Raw genomic sequence first — 15,433 nt, 5'->3', positions numbered from 1 at the left:
CTATCATGCTGCTTGTGAAGAGGTAAATCATAGATTCGTGGGTTTTCTGTGAGAAGATACTTTTTCTTTCAATCCTCTAGAATGAATCGCTACTTTTCTAACTCTGTTTACTCATTATTGTGATTTTTGGGCATGAGATGGTAAAGATATGGCTATGAAAGTGAGGCTGTAATTTGACAATTACAAAAGTATTTTCACTCATGAATTTCACACAGTTTTTTAGAGGTTCTAAATTAGCCATAGCTCTATGTTCCATGTTAACACATAACTATTAACTATTAGTGAAATAATGGATTACTAATTGTCATTTTTCATCCATCCATCACTACACCATGGAATCATTCCCTTTTCTAGGAGATGCTAATTCACAGCTCTGTTTTGTTGTCTCAGAAGCTGCTCTCGCTCTCACTGGTTTCTTCCAAAGCTCTATGGTATCCTGGTGTTTCTCTCATATTGATATGGTTATACATTCTGCAATTTTGGGGAAATAGCTTCAGCTTAAAAGTCTATAAACCTGCTGTGTGTAACCAACAACAACCAAACAACAACAAGAGAGGCATGACATGTAGTCTGTGACCAAATTAACACATAACCAGCACACAAAACTCAGGAAAATTCATTTTAGTTGGTTTTACCACAACTGTTTTATAATGCTGTATATATATATACACTCAGGGCTCTGATCTAACTTGCCTACTAATGTGTAAATGATTAGCTTGTACTGAGATGGTATGATATTGCATATGTGTTTATAAGTTTGGCTAGTAGACAGTCTGGCTCTTTATGTGGATTGGTTGTTACACATAAAGCCTCATAGATACTGCATAGATACTGCTTAGCCTGATAAAATGTTTACCTAGTCCTTAGATAAGATATTGGTGCCTGAGTAGCAAACCTCCAGAGGGCAAATGCTAAGCACAAGATAAAAAAAAACCTAGAAAATCCGTCACTACAGAAGACGGGAAATAACAGGCTCCAGTACTTCCTGTTTTTTGGATTATTCTGTGCCAGACTAATAGAATCTCAATGCTATTAGATGATGGTTTTAGAAATATTAATATATTTATAGTGTTACAATTCTCACAAGATCACATGAAAGGAGCAAGGTTGTCCTAGTGGAAGAAGCAGACTGAAATGGTGCACCACTTTAAGTAAATGGGATCGTAGGGTAGTGGCCACAGGGGCGGTTCTACATGTCCACTATGCAAAAAACTGGTGTGGCCCCAACTACATTCTCGCCCCTGCGCCAGTTTTCTATTAGGCTTTGCACCTTTTTTTTAGTGCAAATTGCTTGCACATTTATTTAAGAAGTGTCCATGGCACTATTCCCGACACAGCACAAATTTCTGCACTGAAAGGGGCGTTCCGGTGCAAAGTCGGACTGTGCACCACATTTATCATGCAGTGTCCGACAGAATTGTGTCACACGCTCTATATTAAAGGTGCACCAAAAATAGTTGGTGTACTGTTAAAGCTGTGCAGGGAGCGCCAGATTTCTGAAGAACGTGCTCCACAATTCATGAATCTGGCACACTCCACTTTTGCAGTGTTGTGTACCTTACAGTACTATTTTTCCCACAGTCTTCATCTGTCTCTGGAATAATAAGACACCGACTTCCATATTCACTGGTGTTGCTACACATCAACCCTCAGAATTGACTTCACATAAATGGCAGATGCACTCTGTAACTTGCGGCAGGTTAACTGGTCTCCTCCACTCAGGACAGATACTGGAAGCTTATTTCTCTGGGTGGAAAATTTCCTATTAATTAGGGTAGCTTTGATATCAATTGGATTTTTAAGTTAATGAGCACACTGCACCAAATAATTTTGATAATACACTTTAAATTTCTCCTCTCCTAATGGCAGATGATGAGTTCTCTGTACAATATGCAGCCAAAGGCTGCATGGAAACCTGCAGTATATCTGAATGTATTCCATATAGATTTACAGCAGATTTTTTTTGTCAGAATTTCCTGTGCAGTTGGTGTGAAATGAGTCTGTACCTGTGTGTAGGAGGCATTAAAGTTCTTCTGCGGCACTAAAGGGCACAACTTAATTTTGAATACTACCTGTAAACACAGTAAGGTGGTAGCCTCCATGGCAAAACTTCATCTTTTATCTGCCTGCATCATCTGCTGGTATGACCCGCACTGAAGGGAAAACTTCTCATTCTATTTGTATTCTCAAACACTAATGAGGCACGTGAACAACCGTCAGGCTAAACCCTCCATGACCCATGACTCTTGACAAGTCTCCCTGAGGCCTAAGTACACTAATTTATAGACTCAGTACAAGACCCTTGCCCAACACTGGCAGTTCCTCAGTCTCCACCCATTGGCACCTTGCATGAAACATTTCATGACCATGGGTCACATCTCTCCGCAATCCAAAATTCATTCTAAAATCTAATTTTGCATGACACTGACAAAGCATGGAGTAGTATGAATATACATTGGTCAATAACAGAGCCAATGAGGCTGCAGAGCAAAATATGAGGTTAAGCATGCCATGGAGAGCATGGACTACAGTTGTGCTCCAACAAATGTTTTTATTTAGTTTCTTCAGGCATATGAACATCCAGTTTTGGGTATATCATTATAGAACTTAGCAAATTTGCCATCCTGGGGTTTAGAAAAGAAGAGTGACAAGTTCAATAGAAGTTTTATGGCGGCCATATAATAATAATAATAATTCTTTATTTATATAGCGTCTACAATTTACGCAGCGCTGCACAGAACTTGCCAAATCGGTCCTGTCCTCATGGGGCTCACAATCTAATAAACCTAACACTATGTTTTTTGGAGTGTGGGAGGAAACCCACACAGGCACAGAGAGAACATACAAACTCTTTGCAGATGTTGACCTGGGTGGGACTTGAACCAGGGACCCCATTGCTGCAAGGCAGTAGTGTTACCCACTTAGCCACCAATATCAATGGGATTTAATAGATCATCACTCTGAGAGACACTAAAGGGACCATGCACTTCTGAACAATTTTTAGGGGAAAAAGAGCACACTATTATTATATTAATAGGTTAGTTCCCTGTTATCAACATTTTATTATTGGGGAAAGCAGATTTCTATGACAGAATAAGTATTAGAATTGTAGATACCGCCCTTCTCCCTACAATCACTGATATCGGCAGCTCCTCTTATGATTCTCCTACACTGATAAAGTCTCCAGAGATCTTTCCATAATATTAGAGACTGCTTCTTTTATAATTCCCCCACATTGTAATAATCTCTTGGACAATTATAAGATTCTAATGCTACCTGCAAATGAACACAATGGGGCACATTTACTTACCCGTCGGAGCTGCCGTGATTCACTAAGATCGTGCATCCAATTTCCTGCATGTGTCGCTTCCCCGCTCAGGTCCGCTGGAGTTTACCTTCTTCTTCCCGGTGTACGTGAGGGCATGTCTTGTGACACAATTTGAATTTTAAATTCCGGGGTTTGTCCGAATCAGTCGGGTTGTCCGACAGCCATGCCCCCAGATTTGTGTCGCATGAAAGCCGGCGCCGATGCACTAATATCCGATCACATACACCAAAAAACCCCTGTGCAATTCAGGGCAAATCGGAAGTATTCGGAAACCCGACAGAAATGTGTCCAACGGACCCTTAGTAAATGTGCCCCATTGAATGTTACTGTCTTTTTTTTTACAGCAATTTTCTTTTTGACAATTTTCCTTTTTAACTGATTGTTCTCACAGTTCATACAGTAAAATAATGACTGCGGGCACTGATTTAACATGTATAGTATTTAGTGCAGCTGTGTGACTTCCATTCATAAAGCACAATAGTAGTCAATAGTTTTATTTCTTCTCTTTTCTTTTTCTTCTCTTTTCCTCCCCACAAGCAGTGATTTTAATTAGGAGATTCCACTTTAAGATGCTTCCTCATACATTCTCCCTCTATGGCATCATTATGTAATCCTGCAAATCTATACTTGGCTCCTGAGTATACATTTGTTTTATTTTCAATGTGATTCCACTTCAAGCTCTTTTCACAAGTGACAAGCAAAACAGGTTTTTCTAGTGGTGACTTGGCGCGGGGACTATAATCTGACAGAGAGACCAGCAGAGCTGAATGTACAACCCCGGAACCCAGCAGCTACATGAGTCAGTCCATCCGTTGCCTTTGGTCGGCCATAACAAAGGGTATTTCAGTTCAAGCCAAAGTCTTGCATCCATGTGAGTATTGGCATCATTGAAACACTCAAGAAAAGTACCTGCATCAATGTTTGCCCCACAATGACATTTTCCCTGCGGTGATGGGAAGCTGATGGTTCACACATCTTATGATATAGTAATGTTAGCCTTTGTACTGTGCCATGGAATGTGTGTGCACTAAGTAAATAAGGGTATTGAGAATAAATAAGATGCACTGAATTCCAAGGTACAGATTACGGTAGGTGCTTACCTTGGGGCACAAATGACTTGTCTACAGAACTTACAATCCAAGTGCTTCTAATTTAGATTTTTGTCACTGCACAAAGTTAATGCCGCCTTCTTTATGATTACTGTGGGATGACAGGGGAGCAGATGGCTGCTTTTCTCCATGTATCTTCATACACAACATATGCTGCAGAGTCTATTGAACAAAAATAAACTCCTGTCCCTAGACCCTAACCATATAACACAGTAGCATAGTGTGCACAAGCCTATGTGTGCAGGTGAAGATATGCAGCACCACTAAAGTTGATAGATGCAATAGTGATGACTTCACCTGATTTACTAATCCACTCTTAGATAGAACCAAATCAAAAGTTCAATTTGAAGATTTTTCTATAATTCTTGTAAAATCAAATCATAGGCAACAAATTGCTTCACTACTATATCCGGATGATTTATGGACTGAGAAACAATGATTGCCAAAACTCAAATCGCTAATATCTAGTTCCACTGCTCCAGTCTGGGCTGCCAACAGTTAATTATAAAACCAAGGTGTGCTGAGCCGCACTTACCTGAGCTGTGAACTTGTCCATAACACCTACCCCTGTCCATACCACATCCAGCACATATGATAACTTTCTCCTGTACCTGCCAAGTAAGTGGTACACTCACCCTGAGCCCCGCAGAGCCTCGTCTGTGTTGTGCAGAGCAATGTGTGTGTGGGGTGAGGTATGCATTGTGCATGCTTGAGCAAGGAGCCGTCATTCAGGGGAGGATTCATTCCCTTTCATGTGAGTGAGGGGAGGGCACAGACTGGAGGGAATAATGAAAGAAGGAGTGAGAGAGAAGACTTTCCCTGGATGAGCGTGAGCTCTTGGGCCAAGTTGCTCCATGAAGTGAGAATAATCTAATGGTTATAATAATAAATAGAGAAGGAAACAAGATGAAGACAATTAAAAGAGCAAAGTTGAATTATAGCTGCAGTTTCCGCAAAACGTCACAACACACCCTGAATGCAAACAGTGACAGGAACTGTGGGGGCAAAAGTCACCCAAGTAATATTGAAGTCGCGCCTCAGGTAAACACTTGACACAGAGTAGGCCAGTAAAGACAAGGACACCATGAAAATTTTTCTGATTGGCAAATATAGACCCCCTTGCACATAAGCGCGTATTTGGTATGTGTGCCAGCTATTGTTTGAAATGCTAGCCCACATCCTCATTCATTTCTATGGGCTCATCCATATGGCTATGGATTCCATGTGCAGGAGCCAACTGCCTGGGCTGTCATTGGCGTACACCCACGTCCACGTTGTATGTGTCCCGTGATATTGCACTTTTCATGTGCAGGATGGGAAATACACATTTTGAACTGGAGCTTAAGAAAATTTAAGGAGATTTTTAGGAATTTTATAATGATCCATAGGATAGATCATCAGTATTTTGGGTCTCTGAAGCCTGATATCTGCAATGATGTTCTTGGATGCAATTGTATAAAGTTGGAGAAGGTTCAAAAGGTTGTGAAAGACTTCAATGGTTATTGCAGTATATTTAAGGAAAATGTTCAAGTGCCAGGAGATGAGGGGACCTTCAGCATCTTCTGCAGGTGTGGCCCAGATTGTGGCACAGGAGTATCAGTGTGCATTCCCTTGACTTAGTATCTCCCACTCTATAAACCTGAACTCACTGAAGCAAGTATGGCTATGTAATTTTGAAGAATAGGGCTCTCGACCAAACCCAAACTACCAAGTTATAATTAGATTGTAGCTTCATCTAAAAGATAAAACGCATGGCCCTTCTGTGGGCCATGGTTTTAAAGACAAAACTCACTGCCGAGGACAGGACAGTGAGCATTGACTCCATGCATCATCATATTTTCGACTACAATGCTCAGAATGCGTTCCTTAGGAGTATGTTCAGTGTGTAAAATCTGCCCACTGCACAGTCATGTGTTTTGAATGTAGCTAAAATCTTGCCATGACTTGGTACTTTGGGTTTGGTCAAGATATATTTATCCAGAAAAGATTACCCTAGCCACATTTATTCTGCATTGGGAACATTCATGTGCAGACATTTCCGGGATGATTTCATATTTCATATAAAATCAGGGTGGTTTTTTTTACATTACATTTTTTTCTGTGTTTCCTACAATTCCAGCACTTTGTTATTTAGGTGAGATGTAGACTTCTGTACAGTCTAAGTCCCCTGCTCTGACAATATTGAATATGACTACCTTCTATGCAAATGATGACAGTGTGTTATTAATGAGCTCAAGTTTTGGTTCAAGTCATCCATTTATATCAACTTTAGTTTAAGGTGTATGGGCACCTTTAAAAGCAGAACAGAACACATACATTTAGCAATATAGTAAGCATCCATTAAATGCTGTGTGCATTCATGTCCTGGCGTGTCCTGTCTGCTGCGGGGTCTGAGCTCAGGTTCTAATGTCTGCACAGATGTAATGTTCAAGTCTCTGCCTGCACAGGTAACTATTGTTCTCCAAATGCGGTACAGATATTAGAGCCCAAATCACATAAACATGGAGTCAAAGTCACTTCTACAGCAACTTAACCACATACAAAAGGATATAAGCGGCACTCCCACGTTCTTTCCATTGGGTTAATATTATGATCCTTTTAAGAATTGATTGTGATGTACATCATACTCCTAAACGTGTGGTGAATGCAATATACTCTGATGAGACACAAATTGTTATATAATATATGGCCAGAATAAAGTTCTTGAAGTGTTTTTCCATGAATATGGGGGGACGATGTGGTAAAAAAAACACATACTTATCCTGCTCTGGCTCCATGCTCCATAAGTGCTCTGGTACATTGGGTTTGGGGACCTGCAAGTAGATACAATAATATGGGGGTTCCCCAGGGGAAGTGAAGTCCCCTGGAAAAGGAAGTAACATCTTGCAACTCATTGGTTGAAATAGTCCCATGGGGGTGATGCTGGGATTGGAGTGGTTAAGTATGTTTTTTCCCACCCCAACTTCATATTCATTGAAAACCAAGTTACAGGTTACTTATAATAAACGGTACATAAGCAGCACTCACTATTCCACTGTTGGCTTCACTACATACTACACTTCACTACATACTATTCCACTGTTGGCTTCACTACATACATAACATTAATTATCATCTAAGGATGTGCCTCAATGTAGCGTATGTGCCTCAATGTAATGGACAAATGTAACCGGGTAGCTTTACTCAAATGGAGCCATTGGATTGCCTCGCCTGCTTCCTGGCCCTTATCATCAAGGACACCCACATTAACCTCTGAAGGTCAAGAAATTAGTGGTTACACCATCCTACACACCACACATTTTAGTGTAGTTACTGTGCATTTAAAGGTAGGCAGCCACTTTGGGCTTCTTTAAGAAATAATAATGCCACTCAAGGGATTCGCGGTTCAGAAGTCTCTGGTCAGGCCACAACAGCTCCCTTATTAACCCCTCTGTTGCCATCCCCGTGTGTGAGGTTTTTACACCTTGCCTGATGACCACTGTCCATGGCTACCCAGGGTCTTCTCATTGAATGCAACTAACATCTTATTTCACATTTCAGAACTTCCCTTTTTGCTGGTCGGGTCCTTATGTCCAGGGATCTCCTCAGGAAATCCAGCGTCTTTTACACTAAATAAGAAATTGATGAGAGCGAGCTATGAACAATTAATAAAGGATTTGTTGACTTGAACAAGAAGTATTTTCTCACATTCTAAGTTTTACAATTGCACCTTTCGTTTCGGTGCAGAGCTTTTGAGTCTGAACTTCTCGGTTCCTGACACTTTTTTTGGCACTGATTTTGGCACTTAATTAGAGCAACAAAAAGCTGCTCTACCAAGTTTTAGTTCACCTTCATGAATATGGAGTCAATTCAGACACTTTTCTTTCATATGCCAATTCATTAAGCCCTCTTGCTGCAATCTAACATCCAAACCAGACAATTTGTGCACCAAAAAACAGACCCTGCGAAACAAATGATTACTGTCCCCAACAGTGTCTTTAAAATTCCCCTTTTTACAGAGATGCATCAAAAAGATAGATCAGTATGAATCAAACAAAATATTGTTGAGATTTTATCGTCTAAATATGGTAAGCTATGCCAGTGCAGCTATTTGTTAAAAGGCCCTTTATTAACGGTACTTACTGTAACATAAAACAAAGTGACTGCAGCTTATAAAGGTAATCTTTTTATATAAACTGTATAATACAGGGGGTAACCAAGGTTTAGCTCCAGCAAATTGTCAAAAAAGTTTGCTTTCTGCTACAATGTTGTTATCATTGACACAAACAGGTTACACAATATTATGAACGCTGAATTGTACTACTAGTTGCACATAAATGGGAAAGGTTTTGAAAAAAAATGTGTTCTTTTCATGAACCCTGTTTTTTGGGTGACTGCCTTGCTGTTGTGCACAATCATTTTGTATGGGTTACTACATAAACTAGGGCTGAAGCTGTAGATTATAGGGATCAGATGAAACAATATATCCGCCTCTGTGTATTCTGCACCGTCATGTGACATGGATACTTTGTAACCCCCCTCCCTTCTTTTTGTATTGATCAGGATATGGTAGATGTTATTACCTGGGAGCAGCCTCATAGTGTCTGGTCAGCCTGTCCTGTGTCTAATGTATGAGTGAGACAGCAGCAGTCACAGGTCTACACTAAAATAATGGAGCAAATACCCCTTCCCCCTTCACAAGAAACCAGCCCCCTTACCCCCACCTCCAGCTCCACCTCAGTCACTTGTCTGTGATGATTCACTCTGCAGGGGGCAGATCTCCCTCCCCACACCTGTTCTATACATTCCCCCTGCCAGCTGCACCACACATGTACACACACCACTCACATCTGTAGCCCCAGTCAAAACACACAAGACCTTACTAACCCTGCCACCCATTACACATGTCCTAAATCATCCTGGCACACAACATACAAGACCTGACTCACTAAGACACAAAGAATACTCTGCCACACACAAACCATAATCCAGCTTCCCCTACTACATTAACGCACATGACCTGACTCACCCCAAACACTTGACCTGGTTCACCCCCGCACACAATACATATGACCCTGCTTATCATACCACAAAACACATATACATACAATAAACTTGGCTCTCCCTGACATATAACACTGATGACTGAGCTTACCCTGCCACAAAACACACATAACCTCACTGACCCTTTATTTACACTGACACGCAAAACACATGACCATGTTAGCCTGCCACATAACACACATAACCTGACTGACCCCTGTGAGGCTATCCTGCCACACAACCCCACACACATGACCTGGTTAGCCTGCCACATAACACACAAATCCTGACTGACCCCTGTGAGCCTAAGCCTACCACACAACCCCACACACATGACCTGGTTAGCCTGCCACATAACACACATGACCTGACTGACCCCTGTGAGGCTATCCTGCCACACAACCCTACACACATGACCTGGTTAGCCTGCCACATAACACGCATAAACTCTCTGACCCCTGTGAGGCTATCCTGCCACACAACCCCACACACATGACCTGGTTAGCCTGCCACATAACACACAAATCCTGACTGACCCCTGTGAGCCTAAGCCTACCACACAACCCCAAACACATGACCTGGTTAGCCTGCCACATAACACACATGACCTGACTGACCCCTGTGAGGCTATCCTGCCACACAACCCTACACACATGACCTGGTTAGCCTGCCACATAACACGCATAAACTCTCTGACCCCTGTGAGGCTATCCTGCCACACAACCCCACACACATGACCTGGTTAGCCTGCCACATAACACACAAATCCTGACTGACCCCTGTGAGCCTAAGCCTACCACACAACCCCAAACACATGATCTGGTTAGCCTGCCACACAACACACATGACCTGACTGACCCCTGTTAGGCTATCCTGCCACACAACCATACACACATGACCTGGTTAGCCTGCCACATAACACACATATCCTAACTGACCCCTGTGAGGCTATCCTGCCACATAACCCCACACACATGACCTGGTTAGCCTGCCACATAACACGCATAAACTCTCTGACCCCTGGGAGGCTATCCTGCCACATAACCCCACACACATGACCTGGTTAGCCTGCCACATAACCTGACTGACCCCTGTGAGGCTAAGCCTGCCACACAACCCTACACACATGACCTGGATAGTCTGCCACACAACACACATAACCTGACTGACCCCTGTGAGGCTATCCTGCCACACAACCATACACACATGACCTGGTTAGCCTGCCACATAACACACATAACCTGACTGGCCCCTGTGAGACTATCCTGCCACACAACCCCACACACATGACCTGGTTAGCCTGCCACATAACACACATATTCTGTCTGGCCCCTGTGAGACTATCCTGCCACACAACCCCACACACATGACCTGGTTAGCCTGCCACACAACACACTTAACCTCACTGACCCCTGCGAGGCTATCCTGCCACACAACCCCACACACATGACCTGGTTAGCCTGCCACACAACACACATGAACCCTTTTCCCCTGCCACTATACAAATACAACTTGACTCCCAATGAAACACTACACAAATGAACCTGCTAAGCCCTGCATAAGGACATACATGACTTGTGTGTAACTATATGTGGTGGCAGCTGCAGGTCACAAACTTCTTTCTATACAGACGAAAATCTCCCAAGGATCTCTTCTCTTTTCCCTTCAATAACCAAATACAAAGCCGGCAGAGAGTTGTGTTCCAGGCCCCACAATGCTCTGCAGCACAGAGGCTTCCAGCAGGATCCAGGCCAGAACCCATTGTTCCTAGTGTCCCTGACATCACACATTATTGCTGGGGCCCCTATCCAACTCTTTTGCCCCTTCCTGCCCTGCAGCTGCTCCTCTATTTAGTCCCCAAGATTCTCAGACACATTTTATTCTGCGGCAATGCTAAACCTACAGGATACTTTTTATGCTGAATGAACCTGACACTTTTGCTGTAAGAAGGGCAAATTGTGTTAGTTCATCTTCATCAGGAGACAGCAGGGTATGCAACATTCACACAGATACAACAAAGAAGCAAGTAATACAGTCAACAGAGCTACAAACAAGCCTGAAATGACTGATAACAGAGAACAATAAATTATATTCAACTGCACAGGTAATGAGATAAACTCTGGGTGAATACACATGGGGGGTACATTTATCATAGCTCCGTACGCATATTTTATGATAAAGGCCCTGCCCACCTGCCAACTGCCCCCTCTGTCCCCCTCCATGTCCACATGGTGTAGTAGCCAAATTGTGACTGTGATTATTTCAGTGTTTCTACACCAGTTTTTATGGCGTAGAAGCACAGAAAAATCTGCCCCATTGCCCATTAATGGATTGTTAGGAGGGGAAAAACCAAGCGTAAGGCCCCTTTAACATGAGGTATATGGTGGCCGTGTTCTAGCTGTATGAATGGCCATTGCTGGAAAAAAAGATACTACAGCCAAACATATGCTACATCCGGGTCCTGGGTCTATGTGTAAGCAGCCTAATACAGTACCATTCAGGTTAATGAGAGTTAGCAATCTGTAGCATGCCAGTTGAAAACTGACATATAATTTGTGTCTAAAATCCACATGTATTAGAACAGGATTTTAAGGGCAGAAGCACATGACAGTTAAAAATGTCTGTTTGCCATTCATTTTTTGAACAGATAGCACACGGCTGCACTCAATGCAATAATTTTTAATAAATCAATGCATATGTCCGTTATTCTATTGGAACATGCATCCATTCTGCCAACAAGTAGAAGATGTCCTAGTCAAATGTCAATGCGTCAGATAATAAAAAAAGGACAGCACTTTGATGACATCCCTGTGTTGTCCTGGTGGCATCCCAGTGCTGCCTGATTGAATAAATGTGAAAAAATCACCTTTTTTTTAATGGACGTTTAAAACATGGATTATAAGATTGATGCAATTCCCTTGTCTGTTAAAAATCGATGGATCCAAAAAGGAAGCCAATATGATGTAAATCAGACGTAATAAACAGATGTTAACATCTGTTTTTTTGCCAATTTTTGCAACATCTGTGTGCAGGTAACCTACTGGAGTTTCCAGATTAAAATTTAAAATGTCTATATGCAGGCTAGAGTGCAATGCAAATGTAATAATGTTTTGATGCACTAAACGTTCTGCATATTCTTAATAGACTGGGATTATTACCCACATGTGACATAGCTAGTGTCATATCACCTGCACAAGTTCCTTTTTTATCCTGATAGTTTGTTACAATGTTTCACTCTGAATTGTTGAGCTTAAAGGGACTGTGTGGGCATGTTAACTACATTGTGAGCAAGACTCCTGTAGGATTGGGAAGGTTTTCAACATCTGAATGTGAACAAAATGTTCCAGTTCACTGACAGCAAGTCTTTACTTTCAGAACTAGGGCAATGATCCCTTTATTAGTGGGTGTCTGGTAATGTCTCTTCTGAAGTATAAATAAGAAAATACAAGCTATATGTCAGTGGTGGCGAACCTATGGCACAGGTGCCAAAGGTGGCACTCCGAGCCCTCTCTGTGGGCACCCAGGCCATCACCAGAGAGGATTCCAGGTATCTTCCTGCAGTCCCAGACAGCCCAAAACTTGCTGTGCACAGAGCTATTTTAAAGGGAACCTGTCACCAGGAGACCCATTTTTAGCACTCCCCCAGTCCCCACAGAGCATAGTACATACACTGCCAAAGTGTTTTTGTATTAAAAATTGGTTTTACAGAAAAAAAGATATGTTATATTGTACCTTTCATTAGCATGTGCTGTGTGACTAGGCAGTTGCCAAATGGGAGGGGCTGGAAAGGAGCAGTCCCCCCCCCCACACACACACTTGGGGAACAGCTACTCCATGTGACCTTTTCAAATATATGAAAATACCCATCACTTGGCTTAGCGACGCCCCCTGCTCCTCTACAGCCAATCCCGAGTGTGGGGAGTTATTCATATATTTGAAAACGTCACATGTTTCCCAAGAGTGGGTGGGTGGGGGGGGGGGAAACTGCTCCTTTCCAGCCCCTCCTATTGGGCAACTGCCTAGTCACACAGCAGATGCTAATGAAAGGTACAATATAACATATCTTTTTTTCTGTAAAACCTATTTTTTTTTATATAAAAACACCTTGGCAGTGTATGTACTATGCTCTGTGGGGACTGGGGGAGTGCTAAAAATGGGTCTCCTGGTGACAGGTTCCCTTTAAAGTGACAGGAGTACCTGGGACTACTGGAGGAGTGGGAAGGTGTGGACAGATCTAGATTATCATTGTAGCTCCTGTCCTGACAATTCTTCCCGTTTATGGGACCCTGGAGGGAAGCTACAATGATCATCCAAATTTCTTTTATTTTCTGCTTTATTGGTGTCATCTGGTGGCTGATATGAATCAGAGCTGTGACAGAGCAGGGAGTACAAATCACTAATTACATTTCTGTGTTGCCACTCATCGATAAATAAATGGGCCTTGGTTGTAGTTTGGGTACTCGGTCTCTAAAAGGTTCGCCATCACTGCTATATGTTATATGTTATAAGTGTATGGCTGCTCCCTTCATGCTCTAACTCAGTAGACATGGTAGTCAGACTCAAGCGAGGTTGTCTCCATTGGAACAATTAAAGTCGCCACCCTGGTGAACCTGACAAATATCCTGACAATATGTTGCCCTCTGAATTCTCAGTGGTTTCGCTCTCTACCAGACTGTGGCAGACAGTCTCCCACTTTCCAAACCTTCAAATGTAATCTGAAAACCCAAATGTTTAGAATCGCTTACAATGCACAATTACTGCACTGCTCTACTCCCTCATCTGGTGTCTCCATATTCCCTCCCATATAGATTGTGAGCCCTAATGGAAAGTGTCCTCCTTTCACTTTTTTCCCGTTCACTGTAGTTTTGTATTTGTACTTGCATTTGTTCTTGTCTTAAAGGAAATCTACCATTTGTTTTCATGCATTATTAACCAAACATACATTGAGAATGCTGTAGCTACACTGATGCAGAAACATATCTGGTTTAATCCTTGAATTGAGTGGTTTTTCTGAAAAAAAAAAACAATTATAAAATTATGCTAATGAGGCTAGTCGCTCTTGTGTCTGGCTTTTCTGCTGGCACATCTCCTCTCACCGTAATAATGCACTGCTCCAGAGAATGATGTTATCACTGTGTTGTCTCTGATAGGCAGAAGTAATCAATTGCTGCACCATCCCCCAGGTGCTGTTTACGAGTCATCCAGCTCAGGTTGATTAGTCCTGTCTGGACAGTTCAGGAAGCTCCGTGTAATGTGTTTATGAATGGCAGGCAGCATGCAACCCAACTTTCCCAAGATCCTGAATTCTATAATTGTTTTTAGAGCAAAACCACTCGGATCAGGGATTGAACAAGATATGTTTCTGCATCATATTCTCAAGGTATGTTTGGCTCACAATGCATGAAAACAAATGGTAGATTTCCTTTAATGTAATGTATGTGAACCCCTCATTGATTATACAGCACCATAGAATTAACGGTGCTCTATAAATAAACAAATGAATAATAATATTTATATTATTAACATTTATAACATCACCTTTTACAGGGAAGACAATATTATGATATATTATACATGGAGACATGACAATTACCTGCAGAACCAGTCCCAGAGGCATTCTCACTTGCAGTATCATCGTTGTGGGGTCCGATGCTTGTGCTGCTGTCCTCATAGACCTCTGTGCTGCTCTGGGAGTGTAATGGTGGTGTCCTGGACTGGCAGTGTTCTTGGGATCTCCATGTTGATGTTTTTGAGGCTAATAAAAGTACAATAATCTTAAGCAATTTTTTTTTAGAACAGCGATTTTTATTTATTTTTTATATAAATTAAATAAATAAAATAAATATTTTTTCTTTTATCTAAAGGGTAATCAAATAGTTTTCTAGAGCCGTAAGCTTAGTTTTACAGTGCTGTATTCTGTGGTGGTCTTAATCCAGCCCTGCATCTAATACACAAAATGAACAATAGATATTTT

The 15,433-nt window shown here is 41.9% G+C and overlaps 1 protein-coding gene across 5 annotated transcripts in view; it reads right to left on the bottom strand.

Moving 5' to 3' along the window:
- The window catches only part of STON2 (stonin 2), a 46,660-nt gene that overhangs the window by 13,273 nt on the left and 17,954 nt on the right, over positions 1-15,433 (bottom strand). For 3 of the 5 annotated variants that reach the window (XM_072116731.1, XM_072116737.1, XM_072116732.1), the window contains one exon: positions 15,053-15,214. In XM_072116731.1, coding sequence (XP_071972832.1) covers positions 15,053-15,214 — 162 coding nt within the window. Of the gene's footprint in view, positions 1-4,972; positions 6,486-15,052; positions 15,215-15,433 lie in introns of those variants that run through there. The other 2 variants (XM_072116735.1, XM_072116736.1) reach the window with 2 other exon arrangements.

The sequence above is a fragment of the Engystomops pustulosus genome, chromosome 7, assembly GCF_040894005.1.
Source record: "Engystomops pustulosus chromosome 7, aEngPut4.maternal, whole genome shotgun sequence".
NCBI lineage: Eukaryota > Metazoa > Chordata > Amphibia > Anura > Leptodactylidae > Engystomops > Engystomops pustulosus.
This window is presented reverse-complemented; position numbering and strand designations above follow the sequence as displayed.